Source organism: Drosophila kikkawai, chromosome 2L, assembly GCF_030179895.1.
Source record: "Drosophila kikkawai strain 14028-0561.14 chromosome 2L, DkikHiC1v2, whole genome shotgun sequence".
Lineage (NCBI taxonomy): Eukaryota > Metazoa > Arthropoda > Insecta > Diptera > Drosophilidae > Drosophila > Drosophila kikkawai.
Window position 1 is genome coordinate 28,147,051 of NC_091728.1, and position 21,599 is coordinate 28,168,649.

Genomic DNA, 21,599 nt, shown 5'->3' on the forward strand with positions numbered 1-21,599 from the left:
CTACAAACGATCCATATTACACTCGATAAAGGCCAAAATTCCTATTCCCGAGGCGTTAACTACGCCCCACACCATGAAACCCCCACCAAGCATCTTATTCCTATGTTATTCCTATGGAAAAGCACGGTGGTGGGAAGTTTTATGGTGTCGGTAGCAGCTACAGCCCCGGAAGTTGAAAATTTGGTCCTTGTCGAGTGTAATATGGATTTGTAGGAAAACACCATATTCGATCATTGTTGGACATCATATCTGGACAAATTATGCCCCGTTACGAGCTAGATCTTCAAACAGGACGAGCGTACGGCGCAGATCGTGAGGGATTCGCAGGTGTATTATGGTCCCCGGCAATTATTTTTTAGTTTAGGACTTAGGACTTAAATATTATATATTATATTGGAAAAAATTTTGAGCAGAAAGGTCGAAAACACGCAATAAGTAGTGCTCCTATCCTTAAATAGAGGCTACAAGAGGAGTGGACTAAAATAAGGAAGAGGAAGCTGGATAATTGGGTGGCTTTGATGCCCAGACATTTACAAGCAGTTATTGATGTCCATGGTAACCCAAAAATATATTATTTTTTGTTCCTTATATCATTATTATATCATAAAAGTGCATAGTATGCAATCGTACGTACACTTTTGTCACTGTCGTTTTTCCGTTTTTTGTTTATAACTTTAGAAGTTAATGTTGAATTCAAATGAAATTTTAGTTTTTGTATAGTAATAACATTTAAAACAAGACTGCATCATTACTTTTCTTGTCAAATCTATAGGAGTGGCTAAAACCCAAAAAAAGGGGTCGTACGTAGACTTTTGTCCGTGACTGTATATCATATAGCTGCCATAGAAGCGATCCGTGGATGTAGAGAAAATGTTAAGCTAAGAATGTATAACTGTAACTGTCAAACTGTAAACATAATAAGTATAGGTAAAATGTTATGAAACTCTGTTTAGTGTCTGTTTTCGGCATTATAATTTATAATATAAATATCAAAACCAATCTGCAAGGGTATACAAACTTCGGCGTGCCGAAGTTAGCTTCCTTTCTTGTTATTTTATTCAATTTCGATAAAAGTAGTAGTAGTTTCAGACGATTTTTACGACCTGTAGAAGAGTCGCCAGAGGGGTTCCTTTTTCGTATATTAGCCTACGTCGCACAGTAGCGCCTCACGAACAATTAGAATTGCAAAAGTTGTCATGTTCGCAAAAAAGATTTTAACCATACTTATTCGAAAGAAAATTTCCCATGGATTCAGAATCAGCAATAAAATCAATTTTAAGATTATTTTGTAGAAGATATGAGCATTCAAAGTTGAACTTTATTTTGTTTCTAGCATCATCCAAAAAAATGGGTAAATGGGTCGACTTTAAGATAATATTACACAAAAACCATAAAACCAATGGTCAAGGTTTTTACTTTATATATACGTATGTAGATATATTCATAAACTGTTAAAGACCGTAAAAAGCGGCACTTTGATTTGGGCTTGTACTGATATGATTTTAATTTTAATCAACAAAATAGTGAAGAAAATTTTCAAAAAAACGAAAAAAAATTTTTGAGGTGCCGCCATTTTCTTATTTTTTATTCAATTTTAAAAAAAGTAGCCTATTCCATAACCACATTCATACTAAACAAGAACATTTTTGAATTTTTTGTTTCAGTCGATTTTTACGTCCTGCAGGATGGTCGCCAGAGGGGTGCCTTTTTTGGGCATGGGCTTACGTCGCCCTGTGTCCTACTTCAGGACATGCTCTAAAAATTTTTGAAAATTTTGCTATATAATATTTAAACTATGATAAATATATGTGACAAGTTTGAACTTTCTATCTCTTTTCCTTTGACCACAACAAATTTCTGAAAATGGCCTATTTTTTTGCCCAACTAACCAGAATGGACCCTTAAGGTGCAATCAAAAAAATAAATTTTTAAAAATCAAGTATTCAATAATGTTCCTAAGCCCTTAAATAATAATATACAATTAATATTGGCAATTTACATAATTGCATTGTATTTTAAAATAATTAATTTCTGGTTGAATCTGAATCCGCCAGCCAAATATTTAAGTGTCCATATGCTTTTATCTCCCTCTCTCCTGATCTTATCTACAATAAAATACCATTTTTAGCGAATTTGAATTTAGCAATTGTTTTAATTTTGTTCAACCCAATGTACATACATAATAATATTCTTAATAATATAATTCTATACACATTAAACAAAATCATTTAAAATTATTTAAACTTACCAATGCGTTGGGTTGCCCCGTGCTATCATCGACCCATACAAGGACCATGTCTGAATTAGGCATACGACCATCTTTAGAAAATCCGAGCCCGATATACCCCCGGGTATTAACAGTTACTTCAAAATATACATCATTATCTTTTGCTATTACCCACCATTGGAGCCAATATAATCCATTATTGTCCATAATTTCATGACGCATCCAATTTGTATGATGTACTAAATCATTACCTTCACCTTTGAAATCGCTTTTTACTTCACCATGAATATAATATGATCCCAAACTCAACTGTACACAAAGTGCAGTTAATAGTGATTTAAACATCATTCCTAATAATTTTGTTGACAATAATTGGGGGTGTGTAGTTAGTATGTTTGTGTTAAGAAATCTTTTAGAAAAGATTAAAAAAATATTTAAACATGAGGATATCGTTATTTAGCACTTCTATTTTGTACATTCCTGTTTACTAAAAAGGATTCACCGCCGATCAGCATAACATATCGATATAATGTAACATTTGTAAATGTTCAATGGAACTTTTCATTACATACAATTTTCGTAGATATATAAAATGTAGCATCATTCAATCTGCTATGTTAGCAACAAACACGATTTAAGTATAGTCCTTTCAAATGAGATTTATTATGACCGCGTCACAATTGAATAGTTCACTTAAAACGTTAAGATAACACCGAACCTTTGATTTATTATTTAAAATGAATGATTCACACTTTATAAAAATACATTAGTACAACAGGTTCGAATCCAATCCATATATTGATGGGCCACAAAGGATGGTGGATGGTAGATGTGCTCTGAGTGAATATCAGTTTCACATATGTACATATGTCAATAAACATGTTTCTTGTTGCATTAGGGCGGTGATCGATAGCCGCAGGCGAAACAAATATCGCCTGGAATGCGCACCGAGAGTAGGTTGGCAGGGCCGAAGGAGGTCCGTGATGAGGGAAAAAGGAGAAATATGTAGGTCGCCCCCTACCGACCACACCGCAGAGGAAGGGAAAGTGTGGATGATACGTGCGGATCGCAAGAGCAGAGCATCCATCAACACCAAGGCGGGAACAGAGCCCTGGCCTTGAATACGGTTCTCGACCCCGGTTGAGAGAGGCGAAAAAGTGGGAAAAGGAATTGGTGGGAACCGAATCTATATATAGGGCAAGGTGACTGCCATTTGCAGTAGTCGTCGAAAAAGCAGAGCAAATATAAGAAAGTGCTCCCCCACACAATATCACATTTTCTCATTTTACGTTGCAAAAATCATAACTTTTGAACCGAACCGTTATCATTTGTTTTATTTTATTTATTTTGTTTATATTTTTGTTTATTTTATGAAATAAAAATCTTTTGAACACTGAATTTATTTTTATTTTATATTATATATATATTTTTTTGTTAATTTTGAATACTTAATAAACATATGCTTATATTTGGGGAATTTATAATAAACTAAGCATTTCTGAACTATAATAATTTGATTCTATTAATTCTATTTATATGGAATAAACGGGTCAGATGATGCAGCCAACTTGTTGAATATGTAGGTTTTCATTTGCAGTTGCAGTTGCAGTTTGTGTACCAGAGTTGTTTCGGGTGTTTTTCTTTGCTTTGTCAGAGACTCGTCTGGACGCATCCGGTGAAAACTAGTCCTGCTCCGGTAATCGTAAAGTTTTTTCGTTTTCGTTTTGGGCGACATCGTACGATTTCGTGTTTACCTGCTCCGGTTTTTGAAAAATGAAATGAATGTTTCGTTTTCTCATCGTTTCTTATTTCTGAATAAGCTGACTTGATTTTTCGGTAAAGCCTAGTTCTCTGACGACGAAAATCCGCTGTCTAAATTAAGACAGCGGCCAAACTCCATATAATAAAAAAACGGTGTCGAAAAAGGAAGAAGAAGAACTTTTTGCCTCGTCGATTTTGCCGGTACTCTGACGACGAAAATGATACCTGCGAAAATTTAATGGCGTTGCCAGATCAAGAGAGTAAACAGATATCGCGCTGTCTAAATAATTCATTTGATTTATTTAGACACCCCTAATGGAGGGAAAGTTGAAGGAAAAAAGTGGCATTGATAGGCGATGTCAAGGCGAAGCCCATAATATGAAATTTAACCCACAAAGGACACTTTAATGCCATATTTATTAATATTTTCAAAATTTATTTGAATATTTGTTTACAAACAGCTGTCAGTGTGACCAAAGAAAATCCTTAAACGCCTTAAAAAGGTACATTTTCATGGCGTTTTATGGCTTTTCATTAATTTTTTTGGTGACACTGGTTCGGTTACCAATTAAACAGCGATTACGATGTCTTAATTTAGACTGCGGATTTTCGTCGTTAGAGTACTAGGCATAAAAAGCAAACAACGTGAAGAACTGCCTTTTATATTTACGATTGCTTATTATGAAGTCATGAAAAGGCAAAAAATTATGGAGTTAAGCAAATTTAGACATTTAAAATGCTGCTACATTTTTCACAGTATTAATTTCGGTGGTCTCAATTAATTATTTGGTCAACTTTGACCATTAAGGCAATCAAATTAAATTGCATTATTTATAAACAACAATTTTGGCTCTCCTTTAAAGTTATTAATGTATTCATTTATATGTTATACGTATTATTAACTGGCTTTTTCATTCCACCGACAATATAGAGTTGGGAAACTATCGATAGTGGCACCATTCGATATTTTCGATGTTTTGAATACGAAAATTCGATACTATCGATAGTATCGCTTTTTTACCATTCTTTTTGCAAATTAAAGTTATAGCAATTTAAAATAGAATTATATTACTACTAGCGGACCCGGCGAACTTTATCTCGCCCCAACTTCGACTGATTAAAACAAATTAAATTGAGACGTTCCGTTTCTACTTTGACGTACATTATTACCTTACCTTATTCCTATCTTCTCCTAAAATTTAAATTCAAAATTAGTTGATAATCAAAAAAAAGTGATGACTTTTAAACAAACCTTTCGTTGGATTGACAAATTTTTTTGACCTGAAATTAGTGCAGAGCGATCTGATATACAATGTTTTTTGTTTTGTTATCCGGTGCAAAAATAAATAATGATGACGGCTTTCCCACACGCGAACAGGCTACGTATAGCTGGCCATGTGAAAGACATGGATATTCCAGATGTATCCCGCAGACTTCCAACGATTGGCCTTGCGATTTATTGATTGTCATCGCAAATGCCAATCGAACTGGGAACTGACTCCTCTTGAATTGGAATGGAAGATCTGTTGGAATAATCGGAATTCGTGATGACTTTTAAACAAACCTGTCGTTGGATTGACCATCTTTATGTTGAAGTGATACCCATCTTCTCCACGACAGAACATCAACGGGTATTGAAGAGCATCATAAGACCGATGAGTCTCATAAACTCGCTGCAATTGGCCATTATCCCGACGCTTAAGAACAATATCGCGTGATTCAACATTCTCGCCAACAATCACCACTGCGACTTCATTGATAGTGGGAGCATTAAATTGTCTTGCATGGCTACCAGTGGGTCTTTTGTCAGCGCTGATAATGATTTTATGTTCGTCATAATGCATTATATCCAATGCGGTTTTAAACAATCTGACCAATTCATTATGCTCATGGAGAAGGTTTGCAATTGTTGAATAATTTCACGTTTAGTTGCAGTAAAAATTGCACAGCGGTGATTTAGTTCAACTTCCGAATCACCAATGAAATAGATCTGAAGGAATTTATGATCTTTGTTTTGTGGTGGTAACAAAGCGCCCGCTCGGTGGTGAATTTGCCCTTGAATCTGAATGTTGGGATGCAATTTTGAAAAAATGTGATAATAAAGAGACGCCATTACCTTATAACTTGGATTGTAGCCTGATTGTTGAACAACCTCGGCTCCAAAAGACATCATTTGAAAGCATCCGTTATATTTTTGTGCAAGCTTCAGGAAACTATTTGATTGGGCTGAGTTTCCATATAGTAGCGAGTACAATGGCTCTGGTGGATGAGCCAAAACGGGCAATTTCATTTTGCCACCTGCACAGCATAAGCCGGGGGTTTCCAGCCGAAACTTCAATGCATTACAATGCTGACATACAACAGATAATGAACCAATAACAACGCACGTAAGATCCTTGTAGGATGTTTCAGGATTGTATGGGAATGCAGCGCGATTCAAGTTTTCATTTGCGGCTCGTCTTCCTCTATTATTTTGTCGGGCTTGAGGTGGTCTTTGTGCAGCGCGAAGCTGTGCCATTTGGGCACGTATCGATGCATTTATTTCTGTACGTTCCTCTTGCGTCCGACTATTACGGAAATTCTGATTATTTATTGCACTGCGTGAACGCCGCCCAAGATTTGATCGTCTAACAGCAGGCATTACTTCCAATTGTTTAAGCTCACTTTGGTAATGCTTCGTTAGCTCGATTTTTTTGTTTAAATATTTTTTTACCGAGTTCATTGATACACAATTTCAACGCAGCTATGATCTTTGTAGGGTGTTTCAGAATTTTACATACAACAGTGTGTCCATCTGTTGAGCCGCTAGCGACCTTTCCGGAAGGACTTTCCAAAATTTTCTTATGCTATAACCTTCTTCTGGCAATTACAAAAAACTGAAAAAAAATTTGATCCAAATCGGCCCAGCCGTTCTCTTGTGATTTGATCCCTAACATTTTTTGTCTCCATTTTTATATATATAGATTCAATATGTTTTGACTAAGTAATTAACATAAATATTCTATCCAAGCAACTTTGCACAAATAAAATTGTATTACCATTGCTAAACATACGCTTATACTGTCTTCCCACACAGCGCATCTGTGAGGAACGTTTGGGATTTTTCGCAGATGCGAAACTCGTGTTCCCACAGAGCTGCATCAAAGTGCATCTGCATCCGAACAGCTGATCGATCAGCTGTGGCTCATGAAAACGTAAACAAAGGCGGTCGAATTGGCAGTTGCAAATTTGAAATGGAGCATTTACCAGCTATTTTGGCTGTTGTACAACAGCAAAAGGCACAGATTGCGTCAGAATTTATCCGCAATAAATTTAAATGACTTAAATGACAAGGAATTTTAGTTTTTCTAATGATTTTTCTCTAACAAAGAGCAAATTCACCGAAAAGTGTCTATAGGTGGTATAGGCATCCAAAATCTTTAAAATAAGGTAGAGGTAGGCGGTTTATATTAAATAGTAACAATTGGGGACATATTGGGGCAAGAATATACCGAAAAAACGCCAACATCTATTTTGGGCATGCTTGTAGCTTTGGCGCCACGTTTTAAATTCCATATCTCATTTGTTTCTCGCCAAGTGTGTATACACTTTCGTAGTGATGGTCAAATTTTCAGAGTTGCACCGAAGAACTATCGCCAAACAAACGGTCGTTACATTTAGATGCGCTTTGATGCAGGGCCAATTGAGAAAATTCGGAACGGCAAAACCTTATGGACCGTTTGTTCAACGGATGCCAGATGCGCTTTGACGGTGTGTGGGAAGACCCTATTAGACTCTGAAGACGTGGCGTAGACCCCTTTCTTTTGAGATTCAGTTAATATTTTTCACCACCAACTCCAATTTAAGTTAATTTAGAATACATTTTTATTATAAAAAAAAAAATATATATATACATATATATATATTTGTTTGCATTTTTCTTACTAAATTTCAGCAACAAAGCAGAGATATAAAAATAGTCCCGTACTATCGATAGTGATAAAAAACTATCGATGGTGGCTCAAAAAAAGGAAAAAGTCGATACCTCGATAGTACCATCGATAGTTTCCCAGCTCTAATGTGGTCTCGCTATAAGAATTTTATTTTTATTTCATTTTGCTAATTTCTGAATTAAAAAAATATTAGAAAATCTGGAAAATGAATATGTTTTCGGTGGCAAGGTTCTTGCGCTGTAAAATTAATTTAAATAATATTTTTTGGTAATAATTAAAATTAAATTATTATATATTATATTAAATAATTAAATACTTCGACAAGGAATTCAGAAATTCATAGTAATGCGCCGCGAATGCCGGAAGTTTTATTTTGTTCCCTTTTTCGGACGGAGTGACCCTAGTCGTGTTACCCAAATAATCCAAGAAAATTAACATATATAGTTTCTTTTTCAAGGTCCTAATGAAAAAGCTGATTAATGAACTGAACACTGCATTAGAGTATCGTACGGCCATGAATGAATGGACCATAGAGATTTGTCGTTTTGAAAATTCTGTTAACTTTGCGAATTATTAACGTAATAGCTCTGCAATGGTGTTCGGATTTGTGAGCCTCTGCCAACATTTATACGGTCTTCCCACACAGCGCACCTGTGAGGAACGGTTGGGATTTTTCGCAGATGCGGAACTCGTGTTGCCACAGAGCTGCGTCAAAGTGCATCTGCATCCGATTATAGCTGATCGATCAGCTGTGGCTCATAAAAACGTAAACAAAGATGGCTGAACCGGCCGATGCGGGAGTAAAATGAATAATTCGTCAACTATTTAGGCTGTTTAACAACAGCAAGAGCACAGGTTGCGTCAGATTTTATTCGCACTAACTTAAAATGAATTAGATGACGAGGAATTTAAGTTTCTATAATGATATTTCTGTAACAAAGGGCAATTTCTCAGTCTCGCATTTCCTGTCATAGGGACCGGACGTGTTTTATTATTGTGCTCAAAATAATATAAAAATTTTTTTCTCTAAAATTATTATTATTATTTTTTTTTTGTTTTTTTTTTTCGAGCGTCTTGATTTTGGACAACTTTTATTTTTTTTCGCGTTTGAAAACTTGAAACTGCCCCTCGCTTTGCGCATTGCGCATGCGAGAGGTTTAACTTATCATTATGGATAATTCATTTTCTGAATCGCGTTCTAAAATTGCGTGCGATAAATTTGCGGAAACGCGGAAGGTATCTGGTGCTGACCCAAGAAGAGTAATACGTTCCCAGCTCAGAGGGAGCTGTACGAGTCTATCTACTTTCCTCGCAGGATTGCCAACAACGTCTAAGGACTCCACTTCGTTAATGACAATCAGTAGTAATACCAGCACCTGTGTTACATCAACCATTTCTAATGTACGAACAAACTTGGCTTGTACTCCTACATATTCATGTGCCACTACTGTGATGTCTAGCAAGTGTTCAACTACGCCGGTAACTCTGCCTTCTCCTGCAATTCAGACAGTTAAAGAGAAGTGCTTATTTCAAACATTCCTTCGTAAAGTCAAGAGGGAACGTAAGGATTTGGCGCAGTCCCCCTTTCCTGTTCTCACTACTTCTCCTAGCCGTAAAGCTAAAAGGCAGGCAAATGTGACAGCCAATGTGGCGGAGATTATGGATCAAGACATGTCGGATGCTGATTCTGACATAGACTGTTCGTCTTCCCCGGATGATTTTAGACTATCTGCAAGATCCAGTAAGCCCCCAGCTATTTGTGTGCCGAATGTTAGTGATCCGCTAACCTTTGAACGGGCTCTTAATCTTACTATTGGTTCCGACAACTATTACATTCGCACCTCTAAGTTTGGTGTCACCAGAATTTACACGGCCAATTCTGACGCTTTCCGTAAAACTGTAACGGAACTTACAACTCGGAACTGTCAATTTTGGCATCACCAACTTAGAGAGGACAAGCCCTACAGAGTGGTTGTTAAGGGAATCCATGCTAATGTTCTTAGTCCTCAGATTGAGAAAGATTTTAGTGATCTTGGCTTTGAAGTCCTTAACATATATTGTCCGAAAAAGCCAGACTGGAAGAGTATTAAAGTTAACGAGGATGATAATGAAGCTACTATTAATTTCAAGACAAGGCAAAATCTGTTTTTTGTCAACCTCAAGCAAGCGCCGAACGTTTCAAAGTCTCTAAAAATTACAAAGCTGGGTTGTTACAGAGTTACAGTTGAGCGTGCTGCTCGTAGAAAAGAGTTGCTACAGTGCCAAAGATATCAATAATTTGACACTCTAAGTACTATTGCGTCCAGGTCCCTATTTGTGGTAAATGTAGTGGTCCTCATATGACTGGATCTGCTTTATGCACTAGTAACGTAAGCTTATGTATTAACTGCGGTGGCGACCATGTTTCGTTTGACAAAAGCTGCTCTGTCAGACTGGAAAAAATGAAGATCCATAAACCAAGACCCAGGCTTCCGTTGACTAGTTCTCCTGTCTCAAGAAAACAGGCTCATAGTGCTCCACGAGAATTTATTTCAGCTGAGGCGTTAAGAACTAATATTTCTTATGCAGATATTGCTCGTTCTAACACTATTCATAGCAGGGCACGTGATGCTGTTGGTATATCAACCTCGGATCAATGCCTTAATAACAAATTCTTGGTGCTGGACGACTCCATTCGGGCCATTAATAACAGAATGGACCGAATTTTTAAGCTTGTACAAGAAACCGTAGAAGCCAACAAAGCATTTAGAGAACTTGTTCAGGTTCTTATTTCACGTATTCCGAAATGACCTTCGTGGATTAATGAGAGGCTCTGAGGAGCTTCGAATATTCCTCGTTATTCATGATATAGACATAATGCTAGTCACTGAAACACTTATGCGTGTGGAAAGGCGCATTTTCCTTCCTGGATATCTCGCATATTTTGCCATTCACCCCAGTGGTAACAGCAGAGGTGGCTCTGCAATCATCATTAAATCTAGTTTAAGTCATAGTCCTTTGCCTCCTACCTCTAGCAATGATAGACAGATAGCGAGTGTGCTTCTGCACACTTCTGATGGAACAGTCACTGTAGCTGCTATATATCTTCCACCAGCAGAAAGTTGGACGCAATCTAGCTTTGTATCCATGTTCGCCACCTTGGGTAATAAATTTATTGCTGGTGGCGATTTTAATGCCAAGCATGCATGGTGGGGCAATTCAAGAGCCTGTACTAGAGGTAAACGCTTGCAAGAAGTCATCGCAAATGGGCATTACCAGATTCTGGCTACGGGCGAACCTACGTTCTACTCCTACAATTCCCTATTAATTCCATCAGCGCTTGACTTTTTCGTTACCAATGGATTTGCTTCAGGCACACTTCACGTACGTACTTTACATGAACTCTCGTCGGATCATGTACCTATCTTGGCTGAACTGTACTCCACGCCGTTGTGGAAACCTCATCGCCCACGACTACTTGCCCATAATACTAACATCAACATTTTTAAATCCCATCTTGAACAGCTAAGCGATGTAAATTTAGAAATTCTGGAGGAGGTGGATATTGATAATGCAATCAGTCTTTTTATGACGAAATTATCTGAGGCTGCTCAGCTTGCTGCCCCCAGAAATCGACATGGAGTAGTGGGCCCTAGACCTCCCCAACTCCCTCCCAGAATTTTAGCGCTGCTTAGACTTAAACGAAGAGTTCGTAGTGAATATGCTAGAACAGGAGATCCTCGTATACAACAGATCCACAGAAGACTTGCCAATCGCTTGCATAAGGTTCTTGCTCGTAGAAAACAGACTCAAATAGACAACTTTTTGGAACACCTGGGTCCTGATATGAGTGCAAATTACTCGCTTTGGCGTGTCACGAAACGATTTAAAACTCAGTCCTCCCTAAAGTCAGCAATCAGAAATCAGGCTGGGGGCTGGTGTCGCACTAGCTAAGAAAAAGCTGAAGTGTTTGCTGATAACCTTGAGCAGCGTTTTAAGCCCTTTGATTATGCCCCTGATAGTTTGTGTCTTCAAGTGGAAGAGTATTTGGAGTCGCCGTTTCAAATGTGCCTTCCTGCTAGCGCTGTCTCTTTGGAAGAAGTGAAAGTTCTGGTAGCCAAGTTGTCTCCCAAAAAAACCCCCGGTGAGGATCTTCTTGACAATAGAACAATTCGTTTATTACCTGATGAAGCCCTGCAATTCCTTGTGTCTGTTTTCAACGGCGTTTTAGAAGTTGGATACTTTCCGAAAGTTTGGAAATCGGCCAGCATAATTATGGTTCTCAAGCCTGTAAAACCGCCGTCAGAAGTGGATCCATACAGGCCTATCAGCCTTCTCCCATCTCTGGGTAAAATTATGGAGAGGCTGGTTCTAAACAGGCTGCTCTCTTGCGAGGAAGTTTCTAGTGCGATCCCAAAATTTCAATTTGGTTTCCGCCTGCAGCACGGTACTCCTGAGCAACTGCATAGAGTGGTTAACTTTGCCTTAGAAGCCTTGGAGAAGAAGGAGTATGCTGTAGCTGCCTTCCTGGACATTCAACAGGCATTTGACAGAATCTGGCACCCTGGGCTGCTGTACAAAGCGAAGCGACTCTTCCCGCCTCAACTGTACATGGTTGGATCGCACATTCCATGTATCGGCCGATGGGTATAAATCAAGAGTCAAGACAATTGAAGCTGGAGTTCCGCAAGGAAGTGTTCTAGGTCCTACTCTGTATTCGGTCTTTGCTTCGGACATGCCTAGTCACTCACCAGTAACTGAAGTCGCGGAAGAAGATTTACTAATAGCTACCTACGCTGATGACACTGCTGTGCTAGCGAAAAGTACAAGTATTTTGGCTGCTTCCTTTGGTTTACAGGAGTATCTGGATGCCTACCAGGAATGGGCTATGAACTGGAATGTGCGCATCAATGCGGACAAATGTTCGAATGTGAATTTCACCAATCGTGCAGCTAGCTGTCCTGGGTTAGCGTTACCTTAAACCGTAAACTTACATTTGGCAGGCATGTTGCGAATATTCAGCATGCTTTTAAGGCTAAGGTTTCCCGGATGGCATGGCTCCTGGCACTCCGCAACAAACTAACGCTTTACTCCAAGGTCATGTTATATAAGTCAGTTCTAGCCCCCTCCCTGTTTTATGGCCTTCAAGTTTATGGAATTGCTGCAAGATGTCATTTGAACAAGATTCGGATTCTTCAAGCAAAAACGTTAAAGAGGATCTCTGGGGCTCCTTGGTACATGAGGACTAGAGACATTGAACGAGACCTGAAGGTGCCCAAGCTTGGAGACAAACTTCACTTCAAACTAAGTATATGGAAAAACTAAACAATCACCCTAATAGTCTGGCTAGAAGATTAGCCACCTCTGAACACAGAACACGAGTCAGGAGAAGACTTAAACGTCACCACCCTCAAGACCTCCCCGATCGGGTCTTGACATAATATATCAGACAAAACATGAAAATTATTTCAAATTATGTAAACATAACTTAACTTAATACTCCTTGTAACGTCCTGTCGTCCACGGGTAGTCAGCGGGACGTCCAGGCGTGGTTGCTGTAAAGATTTTCCCCGATCCGTTTGCCCCCCAGGGAGAACTCGAGAGGGAAATACGGTAACGAGTAAGAGTACGGTTTATTGACGGAAGATTACAGTCAGGTAAATTGATCAGGATCTGGGCTGCGCTGGTGACCAACTGAGGGCTCGGGCGACGGAAAAGATCAGATCCGGGGCTCCTGGGTGCGGAGGGCGTAGGCTTCTCGCGTCTGGGAGGGTCTTCTCGCGTCGGGATGCCGCCGGCTGCAGATGGTGCCTGGGGAAAAGGGATAAGAGAAGATGTTGGCTCCGATCGGGGCTGCGGCGGATGGTTGTTGTCGGGCGCGCAGGTCCGTGTGTCGCCCGTCACTTGTGTTCGCCAGTCTGCTTGGATGAAGGGAAAGGGACTCGAAAGTCGGCTCAGCGATGTTGTTGTTCGGACCCGAAAGTCTGCTAGGAGAAGTTTGTTGTTGGACTCGTAAGTCTGCGATGAGAAGTGGTTGTGGGACTCGCAAGTCGGCAAAGAGAAGTAGGTGTTGGACTCGAAAGTCGGCAAGGAGAAGTTGTTGTTGGACTCGAAAGTCGGCAAGGAGAAGTTGGTGTTGGACTCGAAAGTCGGCAAGGGGAAGTTGTTGTTGGACTCGAAAGTCGGCAAGGAGAAGTTGTTGTTGGACTCGAAAGTCGGCAAAGAGAAGTAGGTGTTGGACTCGAAAGTCGGCAAGGAGAAGTTGTTGTTGGACTCGAAAGTCGGCAAGGAGAAGTTGTTGTTGGACTCGAAAGTCGGCAAGGAGAAGTTGGTGTTGGACTCGAAAGTCGGCAAGGAGAAGTTGTTGTTGGACTCGAAAGTCGGAAAGGAGAAGTTGTTGGACTCGAAAGTCGGCAAGGATAAGTTGTTGTTGGACTCGAAAGTCGGCAAGGAGAAGTTGTTGTTGGACTTGAAAGCCGGCAAGGATCGGACTCGAAATTCAGCAGAGATTGGACTCGAAAGTCAGCAGAGATTGGACTCGAAAGTCAGCAGAGATTGGACCCGAAAGTCGGCAACGTTTGGACTCGAAAGTCAGCAGAGATTGGACTCGAAAGTCGGCAGAGATTGGACTCGCAAGTCGGCAGAGTGTGGACCCGAAAGTCGGCAACGATTTGGACTCGAAAGTCAGCAGAGAGGGGGGAGAACGGTTAGCGGGGAAGACTACGACTAACTGCAATGTATTGGTTGGAACCTGGGTTTACCTGGTTCCAGAAAAAGTGACTTGGCTGCTTGGGTGATTACGATCGCAATCAGCGGCTGAGTGACTTCTCCAGTGCCGCGGCCCGCTTTATATAGGGCTCGGCGAGGCCCTAGTGTGGCCAGCTCACGGGCCGGTTTTTTGCCTCCGCTAGTGTGCCCTGCCGTCGTGCAGCCCGTGTGACCGTTCGTAGGCCGTGCGCGCGCGCGCGCTTTTGATTCAAAGTCGAGTGCGTCTTTCCTTTTCTCTCTTTTCGAGTTTGTTTTATTTAAGTATTTCGTATTTCAGTTCTTTTGTGTTTGGTTTTATACTTCATACTTTTTGGGTTCTTTTATTCCATTCTTGTGGCTACTTCAATTTCTTTTGTTTTACATTTCTTTGTGTTTCTTACTAACTATTTTATTTATTTATTTTGTGCGCGCAGCGTCACATCCTCCATAACTCAGCATTGTAAACATAGAATAAACTTCGAATTAGGTTTAGTTGCCAAATATTTAGGTAACGGTGCACTAGTCAAATAAAATTTCATTATTTTTTTTCGAAAAATCCCCTGCCGGGGACGACTTCCGTCCTCTGGATTGTGGTTTGCATCACTTACACCACTTACACTTCCACTACCTCTAGAGGCGGCCTCACGCAATTCTCCACTGCTTTCGTGTAGAACCCTCTGTGGGCAACTCCGCATCCAAACCAGGCATATCGGGGACGTTGGCTACTTCTCTGAGTAGGTCATTCGGCGTCAACTGCACCATCTGGTCCGCATCCACCGGCAAGTGGGTGAGCGGATGCGAATTCACAATATTATCCGCCTCAATAAGAAAGTTTCCAATACATGGTCAATCGGCGCGACTTCCTTCAGGATATGATGCAGTACTTTCTTGACGCACTGCTCCATTCGCTCCCAGGCGGGTTCACTGCTAATGAAAACTCATTCTATGCTTTTGCTTGACAAATCACTCTGACTGCAGCACGGGTCTCCTCGTACTGTGCGGTATGCACAATTCTGCCGTAAGCTGGCCGAGTCCCGCTAACATGATATCTGGCTAAGGTCCACGTCGCTCTGCGACCGCCACATTGTCGGCACCCATCGCCATGGGGAAACCTTCGACGACTCCAAAATCTCCGCCACTCAGTTGCCTATAAACTGCTTTTACCGACGGTGGGTGCTGCCAATCCATCTCGGCGACGTCTTTGAGTTCGTCTATAACACCAGGTCCGTGATGACCACACTTTGTTCCTCCTTGACAGTGTTCATCAGACTGGTTCCAAGAACTGCTGCCTGCAGCTCCAGCCGTGGGATCGACATAGTTCTCATCGGGGCACACTTCTTTGCACATTCGAAGCTCACCAGCATGCACTCGTCCTCATATGTGGCCCTCCCATGGGCCACCGCCGCGAATGCTGCTCGACCGGTATCCACGAAGACGTGCAACTCTACGGCTTAACAGCCTACGCCCAAAGTAATGGCGAGGACATCGGAACTGTCCCACGGCGTCCATCTTTTTGCACCAAGTTGCAAAGGCTTTGCTTAACTCCATCGGTAGGGGCTGAACCTCAAGTCATGGTTACCTGCTAACGCATTCCAAGGATTATCTTTTCAGCGTCTTCCCATCCGACGCTCTTAAGTCGTCATGTTGGTCCCAACGCCGTCTCGGCGATAAGTGAGCTGGATGAAAACTGGCATAACTCGAATCCATCCTCTGCATGTATCTCCTTCACTCGGATCGATACGCTGATAGCCTCGCTCTCTAGCGACACTATCCACATAGTCATCGACATAATGGTAGTCGGTGATGGCCTTACTGCTCTCAGATTCGAATCTCGAAACTTCAGAACATTCACAGTCTTTACGTACTGCGCAGCGCTTTTCGAGCATGCAACATGGTCGTCCTTCCAGAGTTATCCCGTCTGGTAGCGACGCTCCAATCTCACTGCGGTGTTTTCGAGTATCCTTTGGGTCCGCACATCGTCGCTGCCTGCGATCTAAGGCACGAGCTTCACATCAAAGTTCTCCATGTCGAAGTAGTCCTACAGCATCTGCTCCACCGTATCATTGACACGGCTAGTGGCAGTACTTCGGTGACGGAGTAGTCGATTGCCCACTTACTAGCCCAAACGCCGCATACGATCCCTCTCTGGCAAACCGCCTCGTTCTAAGTGGCAATCCTAGGTGTCCGTGGTTCAGTCCAATAAGCACCTTCGGCACTGCGTTGCTGTACGGCTTCATCTGCAGAAGCGCATCCGTGTGCACGCAATGGTCGTCCCGTCGTTCAGCCGGGCACTTCGTCTATGAGAATGCTGCATCTTCCCAGGTTCCAATACAGCGCTGCCTCCGCGCATTAAAAATGGCGACACCTGGACCTTCTGGACGCTGCCTGCGGCCGTCGATGCTTGGCGCTCCTTGCGCCTCCTGACCGCTGTGTGCGGTCTTCTTGTCGATGTCTGCAACTCTCGGCGTTCGGCGCTGTCTGCTCTCCTCTACGTAACTGTCTGCGGCTCTGCCGGTACGTTCCAGTGTTCGGCGCTGTTCGCGCCCCTTTATGTCGCTGCCTGCGACTCTTATGCCGGTACGTGAGATGCTGCTGGCGTTCCCGGCAACTGGCCGTGAAACCGTCACTCCAGCGCAAGTTGCCCTTGCAGTCACTCTAGGACTGCGAATAAAAGTTGTCGCGCGTCACATGGAGTTGCCTTAAACTACTGCCCCTCATCAATAGTTCCCAAAGAAAGGGTAGACTGGGTGTGGTTAAAAAAAGCGAGTTTTATTCTGAAAATAATTGATAACTTGACCTCACACAAATGACTCTACATAGTCTTAACATACTAACATACATACACCTAACAATGAAAAACGGATTTTCCCGCAATTTATGATGGCGCTCTCAGAATGCCTAATTCTAACTCCGGCTTAAAATCCATCCAGTTTAATATTAGTTCATTTTAAATCGGTGTGACCGTAGTCGGATTATAAAAAATATAAAATATATAGTTGTCTCTTTCAATTTCTAATGAACTGGCTAATTAATGACAACTGTATTAATGTGCCATAGCGCCATATGCAGTTGTGATTTTGTAAAACATATATATCAAAAGGCGTGGGAGGGAAAATTAATGAAAAAATTTAAACATAATAAGGTTTTCTTACCGTTGTTGCATTCTGACGGCTGGAATGCGCACAGAAATTAGGTAAGTTTGAAATAGTAACCAGGACGCGAGGTTGGAAGGACCAGGACAAGAGTGGAAATTGGAAAAGTGAAAACGCCAAAAAATAACCGGCCAATGGCAGATCAAATTGGTATCTACGGCGGATAAACCCTTCTTATTTTTTGTTTTCTCGAAAATATGAAAAATGAGTGAACGGTACAATAACAATTTTCAGGGAAATTCCAGAAAAATCAGAGATAAGAAAAAACGTTTCGAGGAGGAAGATAGAAGGCAGTTTGACAGAAGAATAAAAGCGAGTCCATTCCTGAGGGAACCTAGATCTAGAATTAATAAAATAAGGGTTTCAGACCGCATATAGGTCGAACATTCTCCACCTCTTGCAAGGATAGGCAACAAATGTACCAGTTAGGATTAGCTCTGGAAAGTGTAGGATAACGCTGAGCGCTCGTTGATATGGAGAAGAGTGTGGTGATCCTGTTCACACGACTGGCATCGGTCGATACTTCGGCAAGATCCTCCGGAATGGTGGTGGGCGAGGCAGTTGACACAGTACTTCATTTCGATGACTGCCTGGAGCCGTTTCTTTGCATCAAGCCGAAGAAAACGGTGGCATTTCTGAAGAGGATGGTTCCCTTGGCACACTCGGCATTGGTAGGATAAAATACCTCGGGAACGTCTGCTTTTGCTGTGTTCGTATGGAAGGAATCAGAAGAATCAGAATCAGAAGTGGTAGCTCGGGTGGAGAACAAGCGAATTCTTTGAACAATTTGAAACAAAAAAACAGCACAAAAAAACGATAACAAATTAAATAATACAAAAAAATATTTTCTTTTCAGCAAGCACAATTTAAAATGTAACTAAAAGGCGCAACGCACATGTGAACAAAATCACACATGAGTCTAAAAGGGTCTTCCCACACAACATTAAAGCACATTCAACATCCGTTGAACAAACGCTCCATAAGGTTTTGCCGTTCCGAATTTTCCCAAATGGACCGGCGTTAGTTCAACATTAAAATCTAACCACTGTTTGTTTAGCGATAGTTAGGCGATAGTTTTTCATTCATCACGAAAATGTAAACAAATTGGTGATGAACAAATGAGATATGGAATTTAAAACGTGGCGCCAAAGCTACAAGCATGCCCAAATTAGTTGTTGGCGTTTTTTCTATATATTCTTGCCCCAATATGTCCCCAATTGTTACTATTTAATATAAACCGCCTACCTCTACCTTATTTTAAAGATTTTGGATGCCTATACCACCTATAGACACTCTTCGGGGAATTTGCTCTTTGTTAGAGAAAAATCATTAGAAAAACTAAAATTCCTTGTCATTTAATTCATTTAAATTTAGTGCGGATAAATTCTGACGCAATCTGTGCATTTTGCTGTTGTACAACAGCCAAAATAGTTGGTAAATGCTCCATTTCAAATTTGCAACTGCCAATTCGACAGCCTTTGTTTACGTTTTCATGAGCCACAGCTGATCGATCAGCTGTTCGGATGTTAAATGTGCTCTTCCCACACAGCACATTTGTGAGGAACGTTTGGGATTTTTCACAAATGTGAAACTCGTGTTCCCACACAACATTAATAGGGTCTTCCCACACAACATTAAAGCGCATTTAGCATCCGTTGAACAAATGCTCCATAAGGTTTTGCCGTTCCGAATTTTCCCAAATGGGCCGGCGTTAGTTCAGCATTAAAATCTAACCACGGTTTGTTTGGCGATAGTTAGGCGATAGTTTTTCGGTGCAACTCTGATTCTTCTTCTTAATTTGACCATTCACCACGAAAATGTAAACAAATTGGTGATGAACAAATGAGATATGGAATTTAAAACGTGGCGCCAAAGCTACAAGCATGCCCAAATTAGTTGTTGGCGTTTTTTCTATATATTCTTGCCCCAATATGTCCCCAATTGTTACTATTTAATATAAACCGCCTACCTCTACCTTATTTTAAAGATTTTGGATGCCTATACCACCTATAGACACTCTTCGGGGAATTTGCTCTTTGTTAGAGGAACATCATTAGAAAAACTAAAATTCCTTGTCATTTAATTCATTTAAATTAAGTGCGGATAAATTCTGACGCAATCTGTGCCTTTTGCTGTTGTACAACAGCCAAAATAGTTGGTAAATGCTCCATTTTAAATTTGCAGCTGCCAATTCGACAGTCTTTGTTTACGTTTTCATGAGCCACAGCTGATCGATCAGCTGTTCGGATGCTAAATGTGCTTTAATGTTGTGTGGGAACACGAGTTTCACATTTGTGAAAATTCCCAAACGTTCCTCACAAATGTGCTGTGTGGGAAGACAGTACAAAACCGTATTGTATTATCGGTCCAAATTTAATATCTAGTATATTTTACGTAGATCTATTTATTTTCGTGGCAATGAAGTAGCTAATTCGATATTATAATACTGTGTTCCCACACGGCGCGTATGTGTGGAACGGTTGGGATTTTTAATAATAGTGAAACTCGTGTTCCCAAAGTTCTGCGTTAACGTGCATCCGCATCCAATAACAGCTGATCGATCAGCTGTGGCTCATGAAAACGTAAACAAAGGTGGCTGATGCGGCCGATGTGGGATTAAAATTAATAGTTTGTCAACTGTTTAGGCTGTTTAACACCAGCAAAAGCACAGATTGCGTCAGATTTTATCCGCACTAAATTTAAATGAATTAGATGACAAGGAATTTAAGTTTCTCTAATGATTTTTCTCTAACAAAGAGCAAATGCCCCGAAGGGTGTGTATAGGTGGTATAGGCTTCCCAAATCAAAATAATAAAGTAAAGGTAGGTGTTTTATATTAAATAGTAGCAACACTTTGGGGCAAGAATATACAAAAAAAAAACACCAAACACTATTTTGGGCTTGCTTGTAGCTTTGGCGCCACATTTTAAATTCAATTTATCAAATGTTTCTCGCCAAGTTTGTTTACATTTTCGTAGTGAATAGTCCAAATTTCACTGTTAAGAAGAAGAAATCAAAAAAACTATCGCCTAACTATCGCTAACTAACCGTGGTTAGATTTAGATGCGTTCTAACGGCGGTCCAAAATGAGAAATTCGGAACTACAAAACCTTATGGGCAGTTAGTTAAACGGACGGTGGATGCGCTTTGACGGTGTGTGGCAAGACCGTATAATGCGTTAAAAGTGTCATATGGTCACCTTGCTCGCAATTGTGTAAAGCGCTTTAGCGCTGTCAAATCTTTAATGAAATCTCTAACGGATGCTGAATTGCAAAGAGATCTCTGTGGAAAGAGGTTATTACGACTTGGAAAAACTTCGATGCTGTCCTACCAAACATCGATAACATCAATGTTGACTTCGACGATTCTCCACCTCTATCAACTAGTATGGTGTGATTTGTTTACACCGGTGAAGTTAATGAGAAATATAATAAACAATGTCGTCGACGGATACTATTCCTGTAAACACATTTAGAAATTATTTAAATATTCTAAATGATTCCTCTGCAAAAGAGGAAATCAAGTTAAAAGCTACACAAGAGCTTAGTGAACACTTCGAAATGATAATGCAAAGCCCGGCTTACCCTTCATTCTTAGAAAATGCCTTGAAAATATTCATGCGAATTTTGCAAGAGGGCGAGCCCCAGTTCATTCAAGAAAACACAATGCAACACGTAAGTTTATATTTAATACATATAAAATGCTTCTATTTCTAACAAATTTAATTCAATAGTCAAAGCGTAAAGTAACAATTTATATACAGTATGTCAACAAAGTGTTTTGACAATGAAAAGTGTTTTG

The 21,599-nt window shown here is 40.6% G+C and overlaps 3 protein-coding genes across 11 annotated transcripts in view; 1 reads left to right on the forward strand and 2 right to left on the reverse strand.

The window, feature by feature from the left end:
- Positions 1–2,906, reverse strand: part of LOC108076441 (MOXD1 homolog 1) — a 58,388-nt gene extending 55,482 nt beyond the window's left edge. For 2 of the 5 annotated variants that reach the window (XM_070289124.1, XM_041775665.2), the window contains exon 1: positions 2,249–2,636. In XM_070289124.1, coding sequence (XP_070145225.1) covers positions 2,249–2,575 — 327 coding nt within the window. In that variant the 5' untranslated portion in view covers positions 2,576–2,636. Of the gene's footprint in view, positions 1–2,248 lie in introns of all 5 variants that reach the window. The other 3 variants (XM_070289126.1, XM_070289127.1, XM_070289125.1) reach the window with 3 other exon arrangements.
- A 1,996-nt stretch (positions 2,907–4,902) lies between these two features.
- Positions 4,903–6,829, reverse strand: LOC138927920 (uncharacterized). 2 transcript variants are annotated; one of them, XR_011444378.1, is made up of 3 exons: positions 6,105–6,829; positions 5,241–6,050; positions 4,903–5,180 (listed from the first exon to the last, which is right to left on the reverse strand). XR_011444378.1 is itself a non-coding variant. In XM_070283367.1 (3 exons), exons 1-2 carry the CDS (start codon positions 5,830–5,832, stop codon positions 5,445–5,447), a joined length of 327 nt encoding a protein of 108 aa, XP_070139468.1. In that variant the 5' UTR covers positions 5,833–6,827; the 3' UTR covers positions 4,903–5,180; positions 5,241–5,444. The 2 variants fall into 2 exon arrangements, 1 of the variants encoding a protein (XP_070139468.1); XM_070283367.1 differs by having other exon boundaries at positions 5,241–5,491; positions 5,553–6,827.
- A 14,369-nt stretch (positions 6,830–21,198) lies between these two features.
- Nipped-A (Transcription-associated protein Nipped-A) overlaps positions 21,199–21,599 on the forward strand; it is a 177,043-nt gene continuing 176,642 nt past the window's right edge. For all 4 annotated transcript variants that reach the window (XM_070283344.1, XM_070283347.1, XM_070283348.1 and 1 more), the window contains exon 1: positions 21,199–21,472. In XM_070283344.1, the coding sequence (XP_070139445.1) occupies positions 21,236–21,472 (237 nt within the window). In that variant the 5' untranslated portion in view covers positions 21,199–21,235. The remainder of the gene's footprint in view (positions 21,473–21,599) is intronic.